This window comes from Protomyctophum bolini, assembly GCF_963924005.1.
Source record: "Protomyctophum bolini genome assembly, chromosome: 7".
In the NCBI taxonomy this organism is placed as follows: domain Eukaryota; kingdom Metazoa; phylum Chordata; class Actinopteri; order Myctophiformes; family Myctophidae; genus Protomyctophum; species Protomyctophum bolini.
The window spans coordinates 48,601,501-48,620,591 of NC_137868.1; the positions used below are offsets into that span (position 1 = coordinate 48,601,501).

A 19,091-nucleotide genomic window follows, 5' to 3' on the forward strand; every position below is an offset into this window, starting at 1 on the left:
GTGTTGTTATGTGTGAGTGTGATGTGTCCTGTATTTCCCTGAACCGACTAGTATCTATAACAAAGGTCCCAATCATTCAAAAACATTGTTTATTCATGCACTTGACTTCCATCAGACTTTCAGCTCCAGTTTTGCTCTCGGGTGCGTCAATGGACACGTGTAGAACATTTCTGTTCCCTTCCCTCTTCATAATGACATTGATCGTCACTGGCAGAATGATGGTTCTCAATGAACCAGCTCCCCAATTGGCCTCAACACTTTGATAGTTTGTCTAGTTCAGGGGATCCATCTAGTGACCTGTCTAGTTTAGGGGGTCCATCTAGTGTCCTGTCTAGTTCAGGATATCCATCAAGTTTCCTGTCTAGGTCAGGGGGGTCCATCTAGTGTTCTGTCTAGGTCAGGGGGGATATATCTAGTGTCCTGTCTAGTTCAGGGGATACATCGAGTGACCTGTCTAGTTCAGGGAGGTCCATCTAGTGACCTGTCTAGTTTAGGGGGGGGGGGTCCATCTAGTGTCCTGTCTAGTTCAGGGGGGTCCATCTAGTGTTCTGTCTAGGTCAGGGGGGGTCCAAACTTTTTTCAAAGGGGGCCATATTAGAAAATATTACAACACCCAAGGGCCAACTACATTACCAAAAAGCACACCCATGTGAAGTGAGGGACACTAATATATTAAAGTCTAACTCATGTTGATTAGGTGATGTAATGGTGACATTGAACACCATTAACAATAAAGAGACAATATGACGTAATGAGGCACACTATGAAGTACATTTTCCCTTCATTGTCAATGGCATTTACAAAACAAACATTCAACTAAAGACAAACATTAAACCTGTGTATAGGAGGGGCTCAGTGGCCTTGTGGTAAGAGTGTCCTCCCTGAGAATGGGAGGTCGGGGTTTGATCCCCAGCCGGGTCATACCAAAGACTCTAAAAATGGGACCCAGTGCCTCCCTGCTTGACACTCAGCATCAAGGGTTTGATTGGGGGTAAGTCCCTGCGACATACTAGCGTCATGTCCAGGGGGTGTACTTGTACAACAAGCTGCCTCACACTACAGAAACAGGAGATATAGGCTCCTGCCCTATGGGCCGTGAGTTTGGCTTCCAACAGGTAAAAATCTTAACTCACCACAGCACCGTAATGGCTCTCTAAGTGTTAATATTCAGGGTACAACAATTATACAGGAATATACTTGGATAAATGGATTTACATGCCCAAACCCCAAAGCACACCAATGTGCAAGTCAAATAATAATACACTTTATTTAATAATTATACACTTCATTTATAACGCACTTCATTTTTTGTTTCGCAAACCGCAAAGTGCTTAATGTGGCTTTCTGCTGAGGATGTAACATTTTACAACAACCAGGCCGTAAGTCTACATTGATAAGACATAGCAGTTGATAAAATACAGGTCATTTTGAGGAAGCAATCTGATTGGTTGAACGGCTTTCCAGTCGTGCTTCAAATCACATTATTTCAACACCGAATCAAAACAAAAAATTCAGCCGTGCTTTTCTCTCAGAGCGCAGCAGACTCGGTGGCTATAGGCTAGCTAGTTTATTGGGACATTAGTGGTCGTAGTGACTATACATCTGTCATTGAAACATTATTTTCTCAGCGATTCTCTTAGTTTCAAGGGTAACTGTTGTATGATTGCAATATTACACCCGAGGGGGTGGTTTGGGGCGAGTTCCTGCAGCATCGCAGGCGTGCATTAATTAATGACGTTAAACCACCCCCTCTCGTGTAATATTGCTTAATTCTCTATGGAGAAAATGAGTAGGATTTTGACTTCTGACAGCACACAGTTTGGCTCTACTCATCAGGGTTTTAAGACGTGGTTGTGTGTGTGTTGAGTGAGACGCTGTCCATGGTGTTGGAGGACGTCTAGGCGGTAGGATCGGTCAGGTCGAGCTTACTGCTTGTCAGCTGTAATTTCATGACACCAAGGAGTTCTGAAGGTAAAACAACATATCGTTAATGCATTAATTCAATTACAAAAAAAAATATCCCATAATATTTTAACCCATTTTTCACCCCTATGTCAATTATCTAATGTGATCCGAGTCTGCGTCAATATGCCGACGGTCCATTGGTCCGATGGACAACCTACCTCAAACCCTCACCCTAACCCTAACCTCCCCCGGGGCAGACACCTAAACCTAACCACCCACCCTCTCCCGACCCCCAGCGCACCTCGGACCAATGCTCCTTCGGAGCAATGGTCCGTCGGACCATTCCCATGTGATCCTGGGCTCTACACACCCTCCGCCAAACTGGGGAGAGCAACAGACTTGAACTCATGCTTCCTTCATGCATGAGTGTCCAAGTCGCTCCTTTACACGTGACAGGGGGGACACCAGGACACCCTGATTGGACGTAAAACGTGGAAGGAACACGTTATTCCAACCAGTTCCTTTCCCCTCCATCCCCAGCCACAGCTGGCCAGGGGGAGGCAGTTTAGAGACCAGGATTACTGCATGTTTTTGTGAGGGTACCTACCCAGGGGACACGGGGAGAGCATGCAAACTCCACACAGAAAGGCCCTTTTGCCAACCCCTCGGGTATGGGCACTGATGACGTGGAGGAGAGGACACGCCGCCAGCACCCACAGCATCCCAAGCGGGAATCGAACCCAGGACCTTCTAGCTGTGAGGCGACAGCACTACCGACTGTGCCACCGATTCAATTCAATTTGACAACAATACATTTTATTTAACTATGAATATGTGTGCATGCATGAGCTGAGTCACCTACCATCCACTCACGCATGTGTGTGCTCGCGTTAATGGCATTTAATGTTTGCATAAGAACATAATAGCCGATTTTCTCAGACACATTTCTCATTCATTGTCAATGCCCTCAAAAGACAGGGAGACCCCTGTTTACTGATCAAACACTTCATAGCAACCATTACTAGCCTTTTAACAAAAACCTTATCGTTTTTGTATCACTTGCACAACCTTTTAAATGTACATTTTCACCGTTGGAAGAAGCTGCAGTCACTCAAAGTTAACACTATTTTGTTATAAGAAGTAGTGGTTTGAAATTGGCACCCTATGACCTTAAAGAATACTGTGTAGAAGAATGTGTTCCTCTTGGGTTGCTTTCCACCGTATATTACTCCCAACAACCACCATCCTCCCAAAGCCTCTCCTCCTGCACTCACATTTCCATCTATGGCCAAATTAGGTACACCAGGTGGAAGGTGGTTGAAAATCAGGACACATCTGATGTGTGATGAACACTGATGTGAAGTGGATTATGGAACAGCATCCCCCTTGCTGTCAGGTCGTTGAGAGCTTTAAGTCAAGACTCAAAACATTCCAATATTCACAAGCCTTTCAGTCCCCCTGATGCTCTTGCACTTTTAAGCTGCTCTTAATGTTTTTCTTCTCTGTACCATAACTATGCATTGTTTGTATTGCTTTAGTTTACACTAGTGTATTGTTGTATTCTTTACTTTGACCTGTGAAGCGCTTTGGTACGATGGGAGTCCTTTTTAAATGTGCTGTACAAATAAAGTTGATTTGATGTCGTCAAAAAAGCCAAATAACGGCCGACATATCGGCCTGCCACTGGTGTTATGTAATACTTGAAATGCATTGAATATCAGCCATTCTGGGGCTATCAGCTCTATGTATGTGATATATGTGTACGTACTGCCGGTGGTCGGCCCTGTGCCCAGGAGCACATGGAGCAGGGCGTCCGTCTTATCAACGTTCTGTCCATCAACGTTGTCAACTTTGTCCTGAGGAATGCTGAACTCGCATGTGATCATGTTGTTTGCGTGCACAGTGCCGCGGATCTCGTTCACTTGCTGTGATGAAGAAACATGGTCAGCTGTTAGAAAGCAGTTAGAAAGCAGTTCTCAGGCACTCGACCCCACGTAAATATGTTGTGGCATGGAAAAAGAAAAGATGTGTGTTAAAAATTAACAAAAAAGATCACACCCGTGTGAAGTGAGGGGCGCTCTTATCATCATACATCATCCATTCATTGTCAATGGGAATTTCATCTTTGTGTAGGACAAAAAAAGACGAGTTTCTCGTCTACATTCTAAATTCTCCATTCATTGTCAATGTCAACATTGTCAATGTTTGTTTAAGACGAAATTCTACACTATAGCTGAATATAAGGAGGGGCTAAATAACTAAAAATATTCAATATTTCCCTGATTTTTGAACATTCTGGATAACCGAATAGTCATAATATAAAATAGGGTTCACGTGGTTAAACTGATTGTCATCATGCTACATTAGCTAATATTGCCTTTTTTATTGGACCCCTTCAAGGACTCCCTGCATGAGAAGCCCTGCTTTGACAGGAGCTTACCTGCTTCAGCGGAGTGAGATTACCCTCGCTGTCGCCCAGCATCGAAAAGAAGAAGAACTCGCCATTCTTTTCGTTGTTCTGAGCACATACAAACACCGCCGCAGGTTTCTAGAGAGAGAGAGAGAGAGTATTGAAAAACTGGACATTTTGATTTTGGCAGCATTGCAGGTTGTTTGTGAATATTTCCTTGGATGAAAGTATAACATCTTGAGTGTCATTAGTGTGTGTATACAGTGTGGTGTGGTGTGTGTGTGTGTGTGTGTGTGTGTGTGCACGTGTGTTACCGCGTTATCATTTGGCGTCCTAACCAAGCCCATGGCTATGTATCCGGTGGACATCCCACTTAACGTTACATCAAAGCTGGAAGGGTTATTGCCGGTGTTGTGGACAATGGAGCTGAACAGACAGTCCATGTGTGTTGGATCACAGTCATCTGGTGTCTCAACGCACAGTCTAGTCGACCCACAGCCTTGACGGCTTACTTCTTTTACCTGGGTGTACAGTGCGCGTGCGCACACACGCACGCACATGCATCAGAATGAGTGAACAGAACACTGATGTATCTCTTGATATATGGAGACAAAAGGTGTTTCTTTATACATTTAAACATTTTACATTACATTGGAGCAGTGGTTCTCAACCTTTTCAGGCCACGACTCCGCAATAAATGATGACGTGAACTGGTTATCCCCCAAAATAATGACATGAACTGGGGATCCCCCAAAATAATGACATGAACTGGGGATCCCCCAAAATAATGACATGAACTGGGGATCCCCCAAAATAATGACAACTGGGGATCCCCCAAAATAATGACCAACTGGGGATCCCCCAAAATAATGACGAACTGGGGATCCCCCAAAATAAGAACCTGGGGATCCCCCAAAATAATGATGTGAACTGGGGATCCCCAACCCTGACACACACTTGGAATTGTAGGAGTTTTGAAGGCATTACATTGTGTTTGACTCGGTTCCACAGATAAATATTGTCAAAATAGCAGATCTACAAGCTTGTAGATCGTCTATTTTCACATTTCGTACCTCTTTTCTTATATTATTAGACAATTTGACCAATGTTTGAGCAGTTTTTATAGTATAGTTTGTTAACTTTTTGATGCAGTAATCGTAATGGTCTTTTTTTTTAATATATTTTTTATCCCACGATTTTGTAACCCATTTTTCCACCCCTGTGTCAATCATCTAATGTGATCCTGGGCTCTACACACCCTCCACCAACCTAGTTCCCATATATGGGGGACAAGGGGAGAGCAACGGACTTGATGCCTGAGTGTCCAAGTTGCTCCTTTACACCTGACAGGGGGGAGTTTCCCTGGTTGGACGTAGCGCGTGGAAGGAACACGTTATTCCAACCAGTTCCTTTCCCCTCCATCAGGCGCCCCGGCTGGCCAGGGGGAGGCAGTTTAGTGACCAGGATTACTGCATGTTTTTTGTCATGTATGATCTACAAATATCAGCACTGAGCAATGTTGTCTTTGGTCTTTCTAGTGTCGATGTACAGTAGTTGTCTTTGGTCTTTCTAGTGTCGATGTACAGTAGTTGTCTTTGGTCTTTCTAGTGTTGATGTACAGTATAGCTGTCTTTGGTCTTTCTAGTGTTGATGTACAGTATAGTTGTCTTTGGTCTTTCTAGTGTCGATGTGCAGTAGGATGACGGTTCAAATGGATTCATTCTCATACCTGTTGGTCAGCGGCAAACGACAGATGGTCTTGTCCATGTATGCCCGGAGCCAGACAGACGATCGCCGTAGCAACCAACAGCATCAATTCTCTGGCCATTCTTTAGGCAGTAGAGGGTTGACAAGTAAACAAAGATAATGCAAATATGAAGATAGGACATTATTACTTGCGTAAGCGGAGCGCGCAAGTACCCGGAGTTGTCCACCTGCCAATAGGGGACCACCATGTACAGTATGTATGTATGTATGAATGAATGTCGGGGATAAGAATGGTGGTCCCTTATTGGTATAAGGTCAATAACGGGTCTAAAGGATTTAGAACAGCAGTTATAATAGACTACTAATGTTAGTTAGTAGCAGCACAAGTATGCACCTCGACAGAGTGCATTTCTATTTTATTATTGCATCCACATTAGCTTTCACAAGGTGTTGCCCTAATCAACAAACAAACAATTTGGGTCAGTACAGCTATTTCTTGTAGTTTAATTGCTTGCTTACTTTTAGAGTAACGTGAGTACGTTTTCCTTTTCTTTTGAAAGGAAAATGCATATGGTCTCCGAGGCTACTTTTAGAGTGTCTTAAAACAAAAAAAATAATAAATGAATAATAACACAAGAAGCTATCAAAACATAATTCATGAAAACTAAATCAAGTAACTACATTGTGAACATATTAGATCAAATATTCGGTCATCTTACCTGTGTTAAGGTCAGTGATCTATCCTGGATAGTGAATTTTCCTTTGGTTGTTCCTCTCCACCTACAGTATATCTCTGTTTAATTCATGTATATTTGATACCTTTATACTGTTGTCAAGTGGGCGGAGTGTTATGTGTTTTATTTACCTGAACCGACTATCTAACAAAGGTCCCAATCATTCAAAAACATTGTTTATTCATGCACTTGACTTCAGTGCATTCCATCAGACTTTCGGCTCCAGTTTGCCTCTCAGGTGCGTCAATGGACATGTATAGAATGTTTCTGTTCCCTTCCCTCTTCATAATGGCATTGATTGTCACTGGTAGTTAGATTGACGGTACATTTAGTTCAAATGCTCAATTTTGGGCCAAACATGGATGCTAGGTACATGTTCCTTCCTTACTACTACTTTGTACTACTAGGACTAAGACTAAAAAATATGTTAAAAAAAATTAAGTTTGATGAAAAATGTATAATAATTATATAATAATTATATAATAATATAATAAATTAATAATTTACATTTGGGGGATATCTTTCACAATAATGAATAAAACATGTTCTAGACATTCTAATGATCACAAAAAAACATATATTACAATTATTTTACCTACTTTTATTAGGGTAAAGGTCAAAAGTCTTAGGTTAAAAAATGTTCAAAATTGTCTCTGTGGGGGGTGTTTATATGCAAATATCATGACCAATGGCATTGAAATGGCATTGCAATGAACATCACTGATGACGTTTAGGTGAAAAAAGAACAGAAAAAAAAAGTAATTTAGTAATTAATTAAAATAAAATTGTTGCTAAAAAGCAACGCTGGGTCTTAGAGGGTTAACACAGCTGGCACTGGTAGCACTGTATGCATTTGAGCAACTGACAGAAATACAACCAGTGATCACATGTACGTGTACGAATCAGTGTCGGGAAGGTATAAATAGTAGTAGTAGTATTTGAAGGAGTTTCAAGTGTATAAAGAAGATCACAAATGTGAAAAGGATTCACAGGCACAGGTATTTTGTCCAACGTTTTTGGCTGTATCCTTAATCTTGGGCAAGACACTTCCAGGCCACCAACATTTTATGTGTAAACAGTAAAAACACATCTTTGACAAACAATTCTCAAGGAGATCGGAAAATACAACTTTTTTTTGTACGTTATGTGATATCGGTAGCCTGTCATTTCTTAAAGGGACACTATAAAAATATATATTAACTAGAACTGCACTCTATCGAGTGCATACTTGCTTGTTGCACACTAGTAGGCCATAAATGGCCAACTAGTGCGCAAGCAGAGCGCGCAAGTACTTTCGACCGCTGTAAACTGTCAAATCTCAGTATCTCTGTGAAGGAACGTTTGAAATGTATAATTATTAGGTGTAACTATTTGCTACCTACCTACTTTATGCATATAAACACCTAGTATTATTAAGTATGGTTCAAGTTTCTATCTATATAGTCATATACATAATCAGTAAAATAAGATAGCAAATTGTGCCTGATCTGCTGGGACCAGAGTACGTGGTGTGTATATGTATGACTAGCTCTCAATGATGACGTAATACATACATATACTATATACATAGAGTATGTAGTTGTAAGTTGATTAGTGGTATACTGTGGTTACTTTGCGCCAAAAACCGTGACAGCCAACCCGCCATTTGATGCGTATGCAAATAAAACAGTAGATTTGTGCCTGGTTTGCTGGGACCAGATTACATAAATGACCATATTTCTTACATCACAACCAAAGCTTTGTTGTAGAGAGAACAAAGACCATTGATGATGACACAATCCACCACAAGCAGCTGAAACTCTCTGTTGGCTCAATGCCAAAGATAGCAAGTAATGGAGAGGCAGCAGCTGACATGTCTGTCAGACATCTATAGAAAACTTGCTTATGCACAGCTAGGGTAAAGTTAAGCACCTGATTTTTAAATAAAATAATATAAAGCACGTTTTAAAACAATCCCCCCCCCACACACGCACGCACGCACGCACGCACACACACACACACACACACACACACACACACACACACACACACACAATAAAACCCTTTGAATTGAATTGTGTGTGACAGCGTTCTTTTAAATAAAATAATGTACAATTAAAATTCAGTTAAAATTGTTTTTTTATTTCGAAAACAAGAAATAAGTTGCTTAATTACAACATCAATTATCCTACAGTGCAACAAAAATAAGAATATATTAAGGTGGAGACAAAAGTTGAGTTGAAAATGAAAAATGCATTATGTCGAAAAATACAATACTGTTAAGTAGCCTATAGCCTATACAAAACCAAAAAAATGCAAGCTATAATAATAATATATTAATTGTATAGTAAATCAAATAAACAAGAAATTAAATGTGGAAAAAAAGCATGACATTGGAATTAAGACTGTGCGTTAAAACTACTGACATGATTGATTGATTTGATTGAAGTATTTACTAACAGTTTGCAGAATTACAGTACATTCCAAGCACAACTTAAATTGGGTGTAAAAAGGGGAAATTGGATGGGTACTGTGGACAAAATACCCCAGCCACTCGACCCCCACCTGTTAGTTAGCATACCAAGTACCCCGCGATTGCATTCGAGGCAACGCCCCGGGGGGGGGGGGTCTTTAATGTTGCATCCTATTCATACTGGCGTTTGACAAAAGACACTTATTAGCACCCCACTCGACCCCTATACATCAGTTAGCACCCTACCAGTTTAGACGAGGCGTAGTTTAGACGGGACAATAGTCCGACACGGGAGACGTAGCACGCAACGGCAACGCAAGTGTGCCTGCGTGCGAGAGAGGGGGGAGAGAGAGAGAGAGAAGGGGGAGATGTGCACGTGTGTGTGTGTGTGTGTGTGTGTGTGTGTGTGTGTGTGTGTGTGTGTGTGTGTGTGGAGAAGAATATATTATAATCCAGCGTGATTCATTGAGCAGGCACGTGCTGTCTCCCCCCCGGCCCGGCCCAATGTAGTTCCGCCAGTGTGGACACACACACATACACACACACGTGCGCCTCTCCCTCTCCCCCCCCTCTCTCGCACACACGCACACTCACTTGCGTTGCGCGTCTCCCTTGTCGGACTATTGCCTCGTCTAAACTACGGTTTGTCTGACTATTGCGGGAACTTCTGTCTGTCTAATGTCATGTCAAACTGTTGTAGTAAAAAGACGGTATTTCGGACAATGGTCCGACACTGTCGGACCATTGTCCTGTCGGCTATTTTGGTGTCGGAAAAAAGACATGCACCCCTTGGAGGACGTCTTTCAGCATGAAAGCATATCGCCCCCAGTGCGCTCCAGTGGAGGATGATTATGGACCAAGACATCTTTGTGCTTCAATATTTGAGTACTATAGACGAATAACAGTTTTAAGTCCAAATTGTATTCTAACCCCTCCACGAAAAGGCCTCGTCCTGACCCCTTCTCCATCATTTATACATTGTGGATAATAAGTGTGGACTTGACAACAGGTTGCTATGGATGTGTAGTACAGTAGTATGGTACGCATCGTACGATTACTACAGTACAGTACAGTACAGTACAGTACAGTACGTATAGTTGCACCACTCAGTTCACACAGTTGTGTGATTTTTTTCTTATTTTTTTTTGGTTTGGCGGCGCTAGAGTGAGACCTTCTATATTCCTATATATCTCACTTCGCAGCTATGCACATTGTTTTTGCATGCTTACAAGGACGGCTCCCTTAAAGGCACAGCAAGAGCCAACAAGAGCCAAGTGTGAATAGTTTCAAGGAGACATGTGGTTGGGAACGCTGCCATACCAGTAGTTTTTTTTTTTTCTTTCTTTTTCTTTCCATATAGTTTTCTGCTGCTTGGCACACTCAGTCACCGTGACAAGACAGAACTATTCATTTGTTTCCTGTCCAAGGTCCTCCCTCAGGCTGCAGGCATTAGTCTGTGTCGAAGACTGTTACATAAGTGTATTATGTGTATATCTATTATAAGAATGTCCATGATTGGAAAGTGGAATACTGACACCAGCTTTCAGTCTAGGTCCCGTTGCCATGGGAGGAGACCAATTGCTACGCCTCGCCTCCAATCCAGCCTGGATCCAAACTGAAAATTTAAAATTCACAATTCTCACTCTCAAATCATCTCATACAGTAGTGTGTAAATATTCTCAACCTGCATCACAATGATAACCGAATTAAGTGCACCCAGCCTTGCAGGGGCATTACGAATCCCAAGTGGCAATAACAGTGTAGACTTACTGCATACATATACACCATTGGATTAACTGAAACTGTAATCTCACAATGTAATTGAACAGCAAATTAACCTTTCACCTGTCTGAATTAATCAAACATCGTCCGTTGGCAGATTTACCCAGGAGCAAATTATAATTATGTGCAGCATTCCCCACCAATTTATACTGCAATAGCAGCAGAATACACACCAAATCACACTCAAATCCAAATTAGGAGTGGCAATGTTAGCTAGGGGCTTGTACACATAGTCAGCTCTAGCCTTAACTCCTTCCTTGGAGCTCCACCTAGGTGGAGGGCCAGCCGTAAGGCTCATACATAGTCTGGATTTACGGTGGTGGGGTGACCACCGAACTACAACATGACGTCACGAGCTGCGGTGAAGAGCAAACCACCGCCACCGCTCCAGCCCTTCTCTCTGTTTTTACTCACCACCGCTCAACGTTATTTCAGTTCCGGTGGTCAGCTCACCACCGGAGCGGTGGTCACCTCACCACCGAAAATCCAGACTATGAATAGGCCTTAAGACTCTGTTGAGTCCCCCACCCAAAACAAATGAGAACCTCCCCCACCCAAAACAAATGAGAACCTCCCCCACCCTCCCCATGGCAATGTTAAACCATGGGACGTCCAGCCTTGGTTCTTGAGAGCGATGCAATTTGGGAACCTAATAATATCCAAATTGTCAAATTGTCATAGCACCCGTTTTAACTATCTGTCTGTGTACCACATGGAGATCTCTGTAACTATTTGTCTGTCTGCCTGTGTGTGAAGAAGAGGGCTAAGAGTTTGTAAGAAGCAAACATTCTGCTATTAAGGTTAATGGGGTATGGGAGCTTGCTTTTTGTAAACCGCTATTATTTTGGTTAGGTGTTGGTTAGAGTAGGGCGTTTATCCAAGTTCTCACTTCTGTAACCCCTTTTCTTTTTCATGTTGGTTAGCATCAGTTCATATTTGTTGTTTAGAGTAGGCTCGGTTCCCTTTTGCTTATTTCTCTGAGTTAATTGCCCCATACATCCTTAGTTTTCAGTTTAAACCTCAACATAACCTTTATTGTAGCATTAATGGTTGTCTGAGTACAAGCCTTACTATACTGTTACTATACTGTTTGTAATCGCATGTGAACTCTTTAAAAAAAACCTTATCAAAGGCAACACATGAACAACAGTTCACTTTTCAGCCTATGTCACAATCCATTTTACCCCTAGACCTACTGGATTGTAATAAAGACAAATAATTTGTCCTGGCTGATATGGGAACTGGGAAGGGAATCCTGCAGCACATATATTATAATCCTTATAGGTCTAGGGGTGGAAAAGGATGCAATATACAGTAGGCGGTAGGTGAAGCTTTGCTTTATTATAGGCCTTTTTTTGGCTCTTTTAGGTCAACTTAAAGCTTACAAGTTTACATGAATTTACATTTAGACTTAACAAACAATAAACCCTGGCACAAATCAATAAACAATCAAAATACTTTTAACCTAACTTTAAGTACACACTGACTTACCTAACATAAAATAAAAAGGACAATTTAAATCAAGTATAATCTTACTACTCTAATCTAGCCTATATCAAAAGTGACTGAAAAGCTGGTGCCAGTAGTTCTACAGACAGATCACACAGTCAGACTGCTTAGCAGTAATCGGACAATCAGTCAACCAAAGGCTGCCCTGAAACACTTCATTTTAACATGCCTTCTAGCAAGTTCAACTTTTGCCGAACATAACAGAACATAAAGTCCAGAAGGGTGTGTAGGGCATAAGGCTGTCCCAGAACTGGTATGTTCGAATGTTCGCTCGTTAAGGTTGGCACTCGAATCTTAATTAATGGGCTTGAACCATTTTATCAGCTGTTTTCATGCACATGTCAGAGCCACTTGACGCTCTGTGTGTGTGTGTGTGTGTGTGTGTGTGTGTGTGTGTGTGTGTGTGTGTGCGTGCGTGCATGCGTGTGTGTTGGGAAAGACGAGAGAGATTGATAAAGACAAATAATTCGAAAGAAGAAGAAAACGGCAGGTTACAAAAATGTTGTTGTTTTTCTTCTTTGTAATTATTTGTTCAGTCCAAAATATTGTGTTTTGCAGCATCTCAACTCCCATCTGCATGAGACTTCGGTTCAAGCACAGTATCAGTAGGTCAGGGGGTGTCCAAAGGGCGGACCGGCGGGCCAAATGTGGCCCTGGGACGAAATGTTATACAGCCCGCAGCTTCATACCTGCATTGTATTATGAACGACATTTTTACATTACAGTTTTTTGACCTGGGTATTTCCCAGAGTATAATTTGTCAGTGTTACTTGTATTTCTTTATTATTTTACCTTGCTCGTCTGGTTACATTTGTGACCAGATTTGACTGAGAGCCTGCCATTACGCAAATTCCAGCATTTCACCAGAGGAGAAAAACATATTAATTTATCTTTTTATCCAAAATGAGTTAATAGCACAGGCATGTACCTGTGCTATTAACTCATTTTGGATACAAAAATAGTCTCTTCACATGCTAGAGCATGTCTGAAATAAGTGTCAGAGCTGATGTAAATATGAAATATGCTTAGACATGTAGCTAGGTGTAATGTTAGAGACCACAGAAGTGAACCTTTCAAGCCTGCTTTCTCAACTCGCTGTTTCTCTGCAAGACATAAGCCATATCTCCAAAACTGGTGGGTCAAACTGAACAACCAGTCAATTTGAAGCTATGATTCCCTGCTTTCAGACATGAAAAAGTCTGATCAGTCAAATTTGGTCACATTTGGTAATGTGACATAAAGCTGAAAAAAGGCAGAGTTGGACTTTTTGTTCACAGCACACACCTTCCCACCAGCAGAGTGCAGCAGGGGTGTCAGGTAGCTGGAGACAGACAGGCCATGCAGCCAAACTAGTTTTTGTGTTTGTAATGTGTGTGTGTGTGTGTGTGTGTGTGTGTGTACGCACAGGTTCATTTAATTTAATAGCTTGCATGAATTATACAATGAATTTATGAATTGCATTTTATAGCGCTTTTTCACACCGGCCGACTCATTGTAGGCAATGTAGGGTTCAGTGTCTTGTCCAAGGACACTTCGACATGTGGACAGGAGGAGCTGGGAATCGAACTGCCGACCCAGGGATCATTGGACAACCTGCTCTACCTCCTGATCCACAGCCGCTCTTGAGCCTACACCATTCCCACAGTATGAGCCTATATACACCATTCAGAGTTTAAGACAATTATGAAGTCAGCCATGAGACATCACACTGCATTTGCTAATAATGATGACTCAACCAGGCAAGCTGGTACACCCTTCTTGAGATTCTAACTAACTGCCTTTTCTGTGGAATTTCTTAACCTCAGACTTCCCAGTAATTCTGATAACATTGACGCACTTCGGAACAGTGCATGGAAAGGGAGACGTAATCCGTTTGCAATATCTGCTGCCACAAAAATGTGTATACTGTCATTGGAAATCTGAACCCTCTTGGGAAGAGCTCCTATCATTTGTATGTATGGCAAGAGATAATATTTCCAAAACTTTGGGGTCGGGAAATATGGGAAAAGAATTACAGCAGATTATTTGAAGAAGGGATATTATTTTTCTTTCTTTCCTTATTAGCATGGTGATTATTATTATGAAATGTTCATTATTTGTTATGCATTTCCCGCATTATTCTCTTACTCCCGCAATTGACTCCTGTCACTACCAGAGATTATTATTATTATTTAAATGTTTTCACCCAAATGCAAATATGCTGTAAAAGAGATCCATGCTTGTACTAATGTACTAGTTAGGTGGGGTTGGGGCTATGACATGGAATGAAATGAAATAAAGATGATAGGGGGTACGGTGGCACAGTTGGTAGTGCTGTCGCCTCACAGCTAGAAGGTCCTGGGTTCGATTCCCGCAGAGATTCCCGCAAAGATGAACTTTGTAATATAGTTTAAAGTTTTGGAATTGTCTATGTAAATGAATTATTTTGCGAAAAAGTTAATAAAAATTACACCCGTCTGAAGTGAGTGGTGCAACTCTGTGTGGGGGTCCCCGGTGGGGCCCACAGCAACGCACCCAGGGTGCCGGCCCGATGCCGGCGAGCCGGCCCGCGTCCGAAACGGTTGAGAAATGACAGAGTTACCGTGTGGGGGTCCCTCTACTGTACCCTCTACTGTACTGTACTGTACTGTACTGTACTGTACTGTACTGGCTCACCCGGTATCACCATGTATACAGTTAATATGTGCTTGTGTGTTTGTGTGTGTGTGTGTTAGGTTGCGCACAGGTGTTGAAAAACAACCATGCTGTTTTCGTACTCAGACCCATTCACACACACAGCCAGTGACGGATTAACCCCTCTCAAGGCCCTGGCGCTTCACCAAATCAAAAGGCCCCTACTGATTCAGCCAATTAATTAATTAATTAATTAATGAACATGCATGCGTTTAGCGCATATCCACTACTGCCTGCGCTGCCCGCTGACACAAGACACAGCAGCCAGCAGGCACTGCCGCACTGGGCACAGCCTTTCCAACTTCAGTCTCTGCTAAACTATCTGCAATTTCCCCGAAAAATAATTTGCCTATATCTACAAGCTCCATTAGCAGGCAGCAGCATGTTGTCTAAATAGTTTTTGTGGCCAACAAATGTAGCTACATTTGCAAACAGTGCTGTTGACCATGTTGTTACATGGTCCATATAACATGTGTGCACCAACAGACAATGCCAATATGCTATATTAATATTAGAACGTTTTAAAGACAGATTAATTATTGACGACAATGCAACCTGTGGGTCCAACGTCACTGAAAACTTTCATAATAGCAATTAAATTAATTTACTCACGAGTGCTGAAATCGTGAAATGGAGGATGTAAGAACACACTTTTGTTGTAGCAGGGTAAATATGAAGTTTTGCGCCAAGGTCTTGTTTATATTCCTCTTTACATACAGTATTTGTATGTTATTGTCGCAACTTGGTCCGTCTGAGTGGGGGGGCTTCTGACGGCGTCGCTTACTCGCTTCCCCTCTGTCAGAGGTGGAAGCGACGCGCAGCCGTGGGGAACCCCCCCCAAACCGACTGCCCCCCCCCCCCCTCCAGCAAACTGCTACAGAAACTCTCAGACGAAGACCAAAAACACTAGCGGGGGTTCCTATGTTGCGTTATATTTTTCGAAAGAAGCAAAGGCTGTACCTATAGTCTCGTACCAGGCCCTGCAAGCTTCGGGCCCTCGCGCTTAAGCTCCACCTCGTTCCATTGTTAATCCGGCTCTGCACACAGCTCCGTAAGGCACTCAAAAAAAGATGATATAAACAAGATGCTTTCAGGCCGGGGGAACATTCCAGTTCCACATTGTTACCTTCACGTTGGTGTGCCTTAGGCATAAAAAAACTTGAGAAAGCGCTGGTCTAGACCGAAGTGCACCAGGAAGAACCCGTTTACTGAGGCATATGACAGAAATGAGGACGTTTGCCTTCAAGCAACGTCCCCTGACCCAGTATTGTATTAAATCTTAAATATCACAACCTTCCTCTTTATTTGCAGATGAAACAATCTAACACACACTTAACCACTGATTGTATCTTATGTATGAGCGAGCAGGCACATGCCAGTACGTGGGCACATGTCCTATATAATTTATTATTATTATGTATTACGGATCCTCACTACAGTGAAGACTACTTTTCCTGGGGTCCAAACACTCATACAATCAAATTAAACCATAATACAATGTATTCTGTCATTACATAGTTAAAAACAAAACAAAACAAAAAATAATTCAAGCTTTCAGTCTTCATGCATTCTAGAAAATATATTACATTAATGGAGTTGGAACAACAGATGTTCAGGAGGCGGAGGAACACACCTTGACCATACCTTCACGCCAATCGCCGCCCTCCACGCCAATCTACCTGAGCCTACTTATACCCGCCCAATACAACCCAGCATCCTCTATGCTTTTCGTATCCCGCCTATGAGCGGGATATCATCCACCACAGGACCAGCAGTATCTCCACTGCTCCATCTCCTCCTCCCTCTCTCCTCACCTCCTCTCTTCCTCGCAGTTCCCACGGGGGGATCACACCTTCACGTGTACCGCGGGCTACCCAAAGAATAAAATAACCTTTAGTTCAGGGGTGGGCAACTTTGACGATGGAGAGGGCCTCTATATTTCCACACTCACTCCAGAGGGCCACATTGCATATTACTGTCGTAGCAAAAATAGCCCATCTACAAGCTCAAAACGTGTCGCACTGCGATGCAATTTGAGCTTGTAGATCGGCTATTTTTGCTGTATTTAAATTGAAATACTGAATTATATTTTGCTATTTTTTAATTGGGATCCTGAAAATGTACATTCATATTGCATTTCAAATTCCTTTCAAATACCTTTAATTATAGTTAATGTTAACTTTATGAACTAAATACAAATACATTGCGGATATTTAAAAAAATACAATAACATTTTAATACTAGTCATTAAGCTACTAATTTAGACTGAAGTATTTAAAGCGGGTCATGTTTACATGTTTAACAGCTGAAATCAATAATAGCCTATATCAGTATTGTGATATTAACCTGAGGGCCACATTAAGTTAAGGTGAGGGGCCAACATATGCTTTAGTTGCTTACATGTGATCACAATGTCTTGTAACAGTCATACCTGGTACCAGTCTGCAGTTATACAATACCAGTGATGGAAGAATTAAGTAAAAGTATCAACACCCTATTGTAGAGTACTGGCATCGAACATTGTGTGTATTTCTATTTTTTTAATGTATAGGGTTATTAGCATTTGTTTTCATATTGTATCACTTTGTAGCGTATAGGTAATTGCTGTGTACCCTGATGTCCCTTTGTTGTTTGTTTTGCAGTTTATGTGTGGCAAAGATGTGTAGTTTTATTTCTGCCTCTTGGCCATGCAGTTCACACTTGAGAAATAATAATAAATAATTAATGAATTAAGTAAGTAAGTACCAAAAGTAAAAGTACTCATTACCCAAGTTTACAAATGTATACAATGTAAGTACTTCAGTGCAGTACTTGAATACATGTAGGCCTACTTAGGTACTTTCCACTACTTCTTAGCACTTGCATGACTGAAGTAAGGCTAGATACCACACAAGCTGAATTCAGGTAAAAAATAAATTAAAAAAAGGAAGAAAACGCTTTGGCACCTGCCACATGGCATCACATTTAGTGCTCCAGTCTAAACAAACATTTTATAGCCCATATAGGCTTGGCTGCCTGCACACAGTTTGTTTGTAGTAAGACCGGGTACCGCTGTCACGACTATGGTCGTGTGTGGTTATGATTAATTATGAGTGTTATGATTTATGAGTGTTATTTTGGATTATATATATATATATATATGTTTATTGCTAATAGTATATATATTTATATGGTGGTATATTGTTATAGTATATATATATGTATGTGGATTATCTTAGGCCTAGATGTCTTCTAATATATATATATATATCTATATCTGTGCAGCAGTTGTTATGAACCTGTATTAGACTAACTCTCCTCCCATGCAGAGTATACTAATGGGTCTTCAGACAGACTGATTGTCATCAGCTGTGTGTCTGGCTTAACCCTGTCGGTCATGACCATGGAGGTCTGATCAACCTCCCTGATTGGCTGACGGTCACGTGAGGGAGCGAACGGCCGTAGCTCCCACACTACTAAGCCCATTCATGCCCAGCCCGGCGCTGGGGAAACACTTCTAAGGTCTTTCCCCCATCCGCCGTACTGCTACATTATGCCAACTGTTTTCGTTTGTTCTTTAGTTTGTGAAGTTGAACCTTTGTGTTGTTAGCCGTTATTCCCTTCGGAAAGGTATAACGTGCTATAGTTTTGTTTTGGTAATCCGAGTTTGTATTTAATTTGAAGTTGAAGAGCCATTTATTTGTACTATTGTTAATTATTATATTTATTCACTATACTACTGAATAAATACTTGCATTAAGGCCTTGGTTTCCGTTTCTCCTATCTATCTTACATTACCTTTTACCCCTAGACATATGGTTTTGTAACAACCGCACAAGCTGACTTCAGGTCAAAAATACCTTGTCATGGAAACGTCATAGAGGGGCTTCATGGACAAACAAAATGTGTCAGAAAGACCTCAAAGACACTCAAGTGATCC

General features: G+C 41.7%; 2 protein-coding genes across 2 annotated transcripts in view; one reads left to right on the forward strand and one right to left on the reverse strand.

Moving 5' to 3' along the window:
- The window catches only part of LOC308318779 (uncharacterized protein), a gene marked incomplete at its 5' end in the record, with an annotated part of 473,522 nt that overhangs the window by 102,402 nt on the left and 352,029 nt on the right, over nucleotides 1-19,091 (forward strand). The window lies entirely within an intron of this gene.
- On the reverse strand, nucleotides 1,249-6,807 carry LOC308318390 (uncharacterized protein). Its single transcript, XM_080767923.1, has 6 exons — nucleotides 6,742-6,807; nucleotides 6,045-6,144; nucleotides 4,630-4,836; nucleotides 4,346-4,453; nucleotides 3,674-3,830; nucleotides 1,249-1,965 (listed from the first exon to the last, which is right to left on the reverse strand). The coding sequence occupies exons 2-6, from the start codon at nucleotides 6,141-6,143 to the stop codon at nucleotides 1,898-1,900; spliced, it is 639 nt and encodes a 212-aa protein (XP_080624049.1). The 5' UTR covers nucleotide 6,144; nucleotides 6,742-6,807; the 3' UTR covers nucleotides 1,249-1,897.